Here is a 10,109-nt window from a genome sequence, read left to right on the forward strand (position 1 = left end):
CTTGTCTGCACTTATCTTGCACTTGCCACCAGCTGGCCCTTATTATTTATCTTGTTCATTACTAACCCTGTACTGCACTTTCCCCTCTCCCTTTCCCCCGTGCACTTTTCCCGTCCCCCCTACCCATGCACTTGCGCGATCTGAATGACACCTGGCCTAGTAGGATTGTTGTCTGTCTCCCCTTGTTCCCCCCTCCCTGCCTCATCGCGCCTTGAAACGCTTGTGTATAGGCGCGTTACAAATGCCATATCATATCATACCCTGTCCAAATGGCCAGTTTCAGCATTTGCATATTGACTACATTGATAAGCTGCAGACATGTAATGGATAAAGGTATCTATTGGTGGTGGTGTGTCCCTTTTCTCGATGGATCGAAGCCGGTCCTTGTACACATCCTGATGCCACCTGCACAGCAAAGTTCTTAGTGCGCAAGGTATTTCCGAGATGGGGTGTGTGCGAAGAATTAAGGTCAGAAAATGGGCCACACTTTGTCAATGAGCTATTTGAACAAATAAAACTCTTATTGAACATAAAGCATATGTTTTTTTCTGCTTATTACCCACAAGCAAACAGGATATGTGAGAGGCTCAACAGGTTCCTCAAGTAAAGAATAGCAAAGATCAGATTAACTTTGAAAAAGGGATGGCGCTATTGCCTACCCCCAGCCTTGTGTGCCCCTCGAAATCAGCCAGATTCAGACGATCAGCTCACGCCCCATGAATTAGTAAGAGGACGCCCACATACCGCCATCCAGAGTTAGAAGTGATTCCCAGAGTGTAGCGCAGACTCTAGGTGACGAGATGCATGATTATTTGCCATGTAGGACTACCAGTGTGTCTTTCATTTCAGATCAAGTCAAGCATCGGAGAGAGGGGTCGAGGAACATTGAAGAGGACGGCCCAGTAACTGATCCAAGTGAATTAATGCCACCACCAAAGTTGTATGTTAGAGATCAAGTGCTTATCAAAAACTTTACATGCAGATGGCATGAACCAAGGTTCAATGGACCATATCAAGTAGAGGAAGATTCCCCTACTGCAGTTGAGGTGTCTGGAAGAAGAGCGTGGTTCAGTTTGGGCAATGTTCAAATCTACAAAGGCGAGACCCTCCCTCTAGTAACCACGGACTGGGAAGCATGACAAGAAGAAGAATTGCTGCATGTGCAAGCTCAATCAATGACCAAGAAGAAGGACGATAAAGCAGTGTGTGATTTAAAAAACATTTCTTTTGGGCTGGAATTCATTGGACACTCCTTAAAATACTAGCCTATAGTGTAACCTTCTGTGCGACAAGATAAAGTAATAATTGAAGAAATGAAGAGGATGAATTTCTGTGACAAAACTGAAAAGACTGGAATGCCTGGATGCTGGAAGCGCTCACAACTGTTAATCTATGGATGAGTGGTTACGACCAAAGGATGGGAAGATGGGATGCTGTCCTATGCAGCTCATCTACTAAGGAAAGAAACAGTGCACAAGGTGCAGAAAGTGAACGATGAGTGCCTAAAGTCATGGCCCAAGAACTCTAAACTGCTGACATGGGTGGATGATGAATCAGGACCAGTGGCTGTAGTCCCATCGACTAATGCACCAATGTGCTTTTGAAGCAAAGGTAAAGTCTGAGTTGGAGAGAATAAAGGGTGAAAGAACATATTTGGTATCCCAGAAATGAGGAGAGGGACTGCTGTCCTAATGGATCGATATTGGGCCTGTGGATCCAGAGCATATATCAAGTTGAACAGGAACTGGAAAGGAGTGTGTTCCATTGTACTCATCCATGTTCCAACCTTGCTGAAATCCCCAGGGCGATCTGAATATCAAGGGATTTCCAAATGTGGATGAGCACCTCAGAAAAAGAAGGTCGCTTGCACTCGCAGTGGATGAAGAGGAAGAATTATTTCTCAGCTAAGTCAATAGAAGCTTATCATGAGATTCTGGATGAGCACAAGTTGTTCAGTAATACTGCTATGATAATGACATCTATATTTATGTCTGCACTCCAAACAGTAGTGAATGCCAAATGGTTGCAGATCGCCAGATGGGAGCTGTTACAGACAATCAATGCCACTATAAAAGGATTTAACGGCATAAAGGAAGAGTTGAGGGCCATAAGGTTAATGACCTTCCAGAACAGGCATGTCCTCGACATGATTACAGCAATGGAAGGTGGTGTTACGGCCAGGGTCAGGCCTTCCTGCTATACTTTCAGCCCACCCCATGACAGTGAGAACGGGACTCTGACGGATGCTGTAACTATGTTGACAGAACTGCACGCAAGAATGGAGGAGGAGACAGAGGCTATTGGAGACGATGATTGGTTCTCATTTCTGTTTGCATGGATTCCCGACTGGATGGCAAATGTGTTCAAGTTCCTTGGGGCAATATTGGTGATGATAATGTTCGGATTCTGTGTTCTAAGAATAATAATTGGACAATGCCAGAAAACAGCAAAGAAAGTAGTAGGAATGAAGATCACGATCAATGTGAAGGATGAAACAGAAGACAACGCGCAGACGAAAGTACCATTAGAAACCACATAAAAGCAAGTATTGTGGCACCTGAAGGAACGAAATTGCTGTACCCAAGAGATCATACAAATTATCTGGGATGTTGGGCCTTCTGTACCCCAAGGGGAGAATGCAATTACATGACCTGGAGTGTGCACGAACACATCAAAAATTCGGGCACCCTGAGGGGGGGTGACGAAGATATGGATACCAAAGAAACCCTTCTTTAAGAGACGATTCAAAGAAGCAAGAAAACTTGAGGAGCTGGTTGAGAACTCGACCAGAGGGGGAAATGTAAAGGAGCAGATGTACATATCTGCAGGAGATCCTAACCCCCTACCTACTCTGTATTGGAGACATGAGGCTGTGCCCTGGCTGACACCAGTTATTGTACGAATACCACAGCAAGTATTTGGAAGTCGGTATCCATTAAGACAACCATATTGAATGTACCCTTGAGTTGATGACAGTCTGCAGGAGGAGATCCCTGAAGGAATATTAGAAAGAGTTAAAAAAAAATGGACTGATGACATCAGAAGAAAGTGTGCACAAAGTCCTGAAATACTGAATGGAGACAATCTATAAATCCTAGAGGAGAAATGACGACGTAAAGAATCAAGTGAGCCTTAAAAGTGTAAAAGAAGAAGATTACACAGTAGAAAGTGCTGCAGAAATCAGAGGTATAATGAATGTACATAAGCTGACACGTAAGATAGATCAAGTCATCGTATAGGCTAGCTACAAGTAGTGAATAAAATGCAGGGGGAGCGCCATTGTACACAAACTGGACATTGGTATCATGAAATAAGTAAGCCAAAGAATCATGAAGAGAAAATGAAAGTATGTGTCGCAGTAGAATAGCAGGTTGGTGAAGCTGCGTTGGGATGCTGTCTGGCCTGAAGTCAACAATTGAGAAGTCGAGTTCAGCCATCTACGCTGAAGAGGAACAGGTGTGCGGAGGATGAATCCTCTTACATTAAGGTGCAAGAAAGAACACAGATGCCAAGTTTTAATTCATTAAAACATTTTAAATCCTGCAGCATGAACAGAATTGGGGTCTCTTGTCACGTGATTCGAGGCTGAAAATAGGGCTTGAACTTGAGTTCCAGATACGATAGCGAGTGCCCTCACTCCCGTTACATTCCTAGGACAAGAATACTCTGCAAGAGAATTTCATGGCAGAAGACATTAGTGATGAAAGATGTTGGGCTAATTGGGTGGTATGGCAGCTTCATGTCCTATCTACTTATATACTTGCACCTGGGTCTTGGCTTATGTGCTGCTAATTGAACTGAATGCTCCAGGCATTGCACAAGCATGCCAAACCAATTGTATTAGTCCATATAACGAAGGACCTTATAGCTTGTGAAAACAGTGAAACACTGTGTAACTGATTTTTCTTAAATATCACGTATGAAGAGGTAGTCATAAATTGTACATCTGATATCTGATAGCCAATAACAAATCTAGCTCCTATATAGATGTGGTCCTTAACCAATCCCAACCCTCGATAGGTTTTTTTACTATTGTCATGTAGCATGACATCAGTTTGACGCACAAAGTATATAATTGTATTTCATGTGGAAATCGCTGAGAATGAGAGTACGTCTGTTGATGTTCGTTGTCAACTCCCTGTTTTAGATAATTGCTAATAAAACAGCAACTTGCCATTTCTTGAGTTTGTCTGGTTATTTGGACTAAGATTTATTTTGGTGTAATCCCATCCAGTAACAGATGCACGTTTGCAAAGTCCATTAGCTCAGGTTAGGTGTTCAAAAAAGGGGGGAATACAGCATCTCGCCATTGGCGGTCTCACCCACACACCAACACACCCTGAAGATCCCCTCAACCGGGTGATCCAGCCGCGATGGTCCACCCCCAGGGTCTGAATCCAAAGGTGATGGCCGTGCCCTGGCCACTAAGCAAGAGATCCCTGGGGACTAGTAGGTGAGACAACCTTTGGTTTCTCACATAGGGTTCTAACGTTTGTTAATCAGTACTAGTGTGAATAGGGCTTCAATTAAGGCAGCATAGGCACTTACACCTAATAAAAAGAAACGTTGAATCAGCCACTAAATAGGCAAGATATATCTCAGGGATAAATTGTAGGTTTCACTTGTGCCTTCAAGGAGAAATGCGTCATACCTGAAATAGCTTAGTCAACATTTCCCAGAAGCAATGCCATGCAGGGTATGCAGTGTAGGCATTATCCCCAATGGGACAGTAAACCACAATTCCGTTACCAATCCGGTGATGTACTATCATTGGATTGCAAGATCTTACTTCAGTAAAAGAAATTGTAACAGTGTGCTTGGAAGAGGGATCATATTTTGGTATGCCGCATTTACTGGAAACGATCCCTAAAGTTTTGCTCTTAATGAACGTCAAGAGGGCCGTAACTGTATTCTTTTCTAGAACATGACTAAATCGTTCCTTGAATTGAGGTAATCTCTGTGTTCCAATGACAACATTGCCTACCTTCTCTGCTAGGAGCTCTCGGATCTTGCTGGCCTGCACTCGGAACTTCATTAGTTGGGACTCGAGGCTTATGCATCGTTCCTTCCAGTCCACATCTGCATCGGACTCTGAAATCCCCGCCATGTTTATTCTGAAAAAGAAATGCACGTGTGCTACAACTTCAATTACGACGTTTATGACATCTGTGTAAATTTAAAAAAAAATCAATATGCATTAATAAACAGGTCAGGTTATGTTACCTTGCATTTATGTAGCACCTAATACCATAATTCATGGCGTCACAGTGAGTCGTAGAGGCCAGAGGAGGAGTTAAACACGGCAGTCAATAGTACTTTATGTAGATATTCAACACTATCAGCTATGAAGTAAATGGAAATCAATTCATTAAACAGACATGCCTGATTTTGTAACCATTGTGATGTATCCTGCGAGGCCTTCACAAAGACCCTACCTAAAGTCTCCTCCCAGGTGGCCATACTGACTTTGGGGGAGGGGTGTTCTGCAGGAGGAACATCTGGGAAGAGAAAGGGCCCAGTGGAATAAGAGGACTCCGTTGGGTGAGACGCGGTATTTGACTACCTCTAGGGAAGACATCTCCTCAATGCCGAAGTATGTAATGGCTTGTTGTCAGAACAATCTTTTTGCTCCTCAAGTTAAACATCTTAAAATGGGTGAAATCAATCATAAAATCATAGGCATTGGGAGAAATGAAAACCCAGCTAAAACCATGTTGACCTACAGAGCTAGATGCTCCCCTTACTCCCAACGGTACAGTGAAAAAGAGTCTGTGAATAATAACAACCTAAACTCTAAACATCTCTATTCCTGTATAAAATCCAGTCTTGTGATTGATCCTTATGATATTCCTGTAGAGAATATTATTGGGGAACAAAAATGAGCTCGAGATAAAAAAAATCAGGCTATGAAAACAAATGTATGCATATTCCATGAAGTACTGGGACAAAGAAGAGAGTTGAAGAGGAACAAAACTGCAAGTGCAACTTGTAAATAGGAATGACCCACACCTGAGGGTGACAGGGAGGCTTAAAGGACCCCTCAGGTGCATGCCAGTAGTGTGCAGAAGGAGCAGAGCAGTAGTCGTAGGTGGAAGAGTTGTAAACTCTCCACATTGCAGCAGAAGCCGAGACTGGAGGGGGAAGAAGACTCTAGGACCACTGTCGAGCAGCGAGCAGTAGCCGGTCCTGAGAGGGTCTTTGCCTCCAGAAGCCTTAATTGCAGAGGTCACGCAACAGGAAGCCTGCAAGAGGGAAGCTTTCCCCCGGAGAACTATTTGGCAGAGGCTGCGCAGCGGGAAGCAAAAGTGCAGAGAGATTTCCTCCCCACCAAGGCTGTCTACGGTGGCAGGCGAGCACTGGAGAGCCTCCAGAGTAAAGGAAGCTCTGTGTGCAAGTGGCGAGGGCAACGGCAGACTGAAACCAGCAGATTGCCAGATCGCGAGGAGCCGCTGAAGCAAAGGACCTGTGAGCAGCGAGGAAACGGACGCACCCGCCTTACCCGGCAAGTTCACCAACTGATAATGACACCGAAGCGCTCCGTGACCGCTCACTTGATCGTTGCAGGTACTTTCATATAAGAAAAAAATCACTTACGTGTGAAATTAAGCCAGAAGGCAATTCTGAATACCGAACTGCCAGAAAACATTATTATGCAAAACCAAATTGCTGTGACTATAAGCATGCAAGTTTATTTAAAACCGAGCAATAAGATCGGGCAATACTTCTAGAACTTAATGCAAACAACCATTACCCAAGCCAAACGAAAGTAAAAGCAAGGCAATTTAAAACCAACAAATATTGCCAAGTCAGGAGGGGGCAAATGAAAGTCCCAAAGTTTGCAAAACGTATTGCCCATGTTTGAAGGAATACATAACAAAAGTTGGTATAAACCCATATTGCCAACGCCAAGGAAGAAGCAGAACAAAACCATATAATTGTCAGTGTTTGGTTAATAAAGAAGTGGAGTGCAAGGAGGCTGCCCTTCTGGCAAAGGCTATTCAGAAGGAGAGCAGCATAACTAACAGAAGTTTTGGAAATCACAAAAGTGTACTAAAGAGCACCAATGTGAATCTTGACTTTCCTGAAGAATTGCTTAAAGCCTGATGTTGTGAAGTAAGAAACACTGCGAAGTTGTTTTAAATTGATCTTAACAACAGAGGCACTTGTTGTTTGCAAATTACTGACCTGGCAAGGGATTACACCAGAACAGAAGTTGGGATAACACATTATACTGCATGGGCAGGGGAGTATACCCAAACAGCAAACTTTGAAGTAGTAGGCCTGGCGTGGAAGTAAACAAGGTAGAAGTTGATGACGTGCTTTGAGGTGGTGTTAACAAATCACCCTGACAACTCTTCATTGTGGAAAAAAGTGGTTGTTGAAGAAGCAGTATTAGAGCTATCGATATTGAAGGCAATTCCTTGAACGTTCACACCAGAGAGAATACAACCTGCTAGCGAAGAAAGGCCAAAGTTGATCTTGTAAGGAGAACACGTTTTAATCTCAGACACAGATGAGAGAAACAGCAAAGAACTCTGCTGCTAAGAACGTTCTGCTGAAAAATAATACAAACAGAATGTTTTAACAAAACACATTGTCATCAATGACGTAAACATATACAGTAGAAACCCACGCGGCTGGTTGGTGTGCGCCTATACAAGATCTGCCTGCCCCATAAGGGATGCCAGTTCATTGGTTCCAGCCCAGTCCGTCTGTCTTCTATCACGTCGATGCCGCTGAGATCATCACCTTCTCATCGACGAAGGTCAAAGAACAAATTAACTACACTCCTAACACAATGCTACTTTGTCATTATACTGTGCACCTGGCGGGCCTCAAGACCGACAGAAAGGAGGTTCTGGGGAGGGTCGGACTGGGACAAGAAATAGGCCTGGACACCGAAAAAAAAGTGGCCAACCCCTTGCCTCAAAAAAATGTCCCACCCCTCGCCTCATGACCCTTGATCTCTGATGACAGCGGAAGTGATGTCATTTGACCCCACCCGAAAGTGACATCCCAGGAAGCGATGAAACACAACCTTTCAACCCTTGACAAAACAGGAAGTGGCATCAAATAGCATTGTCCCTAAGTACACTACGAAAAATATACATCTCATACAAGAATGGATCACATATGTATCATTAATATCTGTGTGTATAGATCCATATTGTCAAATTACTGTGTATGCAAGCAGACGTCCAAGGCCAAAAGATAATATGATATTGTATGGCAGCTACGCCCATGCTCTTTTTTTTTATAGAACAAATATGCATACAATATCACACACCCTGTGTTGATACTCATTTATCGACCTCAGAAGGATGAAAGGCTGAGATGGCCTTGCTGGGATTCGAACATGACCCTGCAGATTACACACAGCGCAGCAGCGAGTGCTCAACCCACTGAGCTATCATATCGGCTATAGTAAAATGAGCAATTATTCTGTAGTGGATACCATTAAACTGGTAACTGAGATTTAACAGACTACAGCGCCGTCCGCTGTGCATGAGCTTCCTGGGACACCTGCCTCTGCTGTCTGTTTCACAACTAATCTCTGACCCACCGATCTGTAACTCACATGTGCTGAAAGTCCTATATGTACCTTTTAGCCAGCGGCACTATCCTGGCATTTGCAAAGAAGAGGGGGCTTGTTATTTCTCCCTAATTCTAAGGCATGCCCTGGAGGGATAAATAGAAGGAACTCACCCCAAGGCAGCAGTAGCCCCAGCAGAAGCAGCAGCAGTGCTCTCCGCTGCAACGAATGAGGGGACAGTGCGCATTTCAAAGAGTGTCAACAAAACCCGAATGCTTCTTCAGTGGAAGTGAAAAAATGCATTTTGTCTTTGTGTATTAGCAGGGAAGAGCATCTTAAATTGTATGCAGCCTACGCTTGTCATGCAAGGTCTTCCTGCTGCTTGAACTGGAATGCTGAAGTCTGGGAACTTAGATATTCTGGCATTTTGGAATCTCAGCTCACCCTTCTCGCCAGCCACCTTCAGTATCAAGTCCCTGTAGTGTCCTTTCAATGACGGCTACGGGCGGCATGCCTGGAGCAGGTTTGGGCCCAAAGGTGCAGTGCACTCTTTCCACAAGAAAGGGGCTACAGAAGGCTAGGTGCCAGAGTATGGCCAGGCATACGTTTTTCCAGGAACATCTCAAGTGGCCTTCCAGAGGGCATCATTTTTTATCTCTAATCGCTTTCATTTCTTTTTCAAGGAAAGGAGATCCACCACACTGATGAGCGAAGGATTTACGAGTCTGCACTGCACTCTGCAGCCATTATGATCACCGTTCTCTAGCACCCCCTGCCCCATCAATGCTTGTTTTTAACAGGAATTCATTGCAGGGAACAGATGAGAGGATTGCTTAAAAAATAAAGTGCCTGAACGCAAGGATAAAAGATGTGAAAAACTGGTACTGGCTCTGGCTGCCAAAACTAGTCGCTCTACATAAGTGGCTGCCATGTTTGTTGAGGCAAAACAGTGATTTAGTCAACACTGTATACAAACAAAAAAAACTACAAGTAAACTATTGTGTGTCGTCATGCTAATGTGGGGAATCGTCGTGATTTCTAATTATTTCTTGTCAGGATTGCTGCCTTCACATTGGGGCTGGATCAATGCGATCAATGCAGGTGGTAGGTACGTATGAACCTGGTGAGCTTACCTTGTACAGTGCCAGTAATCACTTCCAAAATGCAGAATATATGAAGTAATCACAACTTTTTAGTATTCCTGTTTTGCCTTCCCCTGACTGCTCAATGTGCCATTTCTTTGTGATGCAGTAACCTTATTGATAATTACGGCTTTGCTAATTGTGCGCTCATTTTCAAGACGTTTTACTTTCTAAATTGATAGAACACTGTTCCTCTCGTTTCCTCAATGTCCATCCACGCATCTTATGACATGACACATGTAACGGGTTTATCATTTCTGGTGTACGCCCACTTCTTCACACAAACAACAGAAGAGATCTCGGTGTTCTGAAGGCAGGCATCTGTCGGATTTTGGATTCTTGAAGTTACTGGACGTATAATGCCTCCACATGACTGCTCTCATTGCATTGCTATCCGTACATTCACATGCTCATCAAACAGCGCATGCTGAATA

At 43.8% G+C, this 10,109-nt stretch overlaps 1 protein-coding gene across 1 annotated transcript in view; it reads right to left on the bottom strand.

The window, feature by feature from the left end:
• Positions 1-5,110, bottom strand: part of PLEKHH2 (pleckstrin homology, MyTH4 and FERM domain containing H2) — a 1,974,292-nt gene extending 1,969,182 nt beyond the window's left edge. Inside the window, exon 1 of the mRNA XM_069608462.1 lies at positions 4,985-5,110. Within this exon, the coding sequence (XP_069464563.1) occupies positions 4,985-5,107 (123 nt within the window). The 5' untranslated portion in view covers positions 5,108-5,110. The remainder of the gene's footprint in view (positions 1-4,984) is intronic.
• Positions 5,111-10,109: the final 4,999 nt, after the last annotated feature.

This window comes from Ambystoma mexicanum, chromosome 4q (assembly GCF_040938575.1).
Source record: "Ambystoma mexicanum isolate Mex_15411 chromosome 4q, UKY_AmexF1_1, whole genome shotgun sequence".
In the NCBI taxonomy this organism is placed as follows: Eukaryota; Metazoa; Chordata; class Amphibia; order Caudata; family Ambystomatidae; genus Ambystoma; species Ambystoma mexicanum.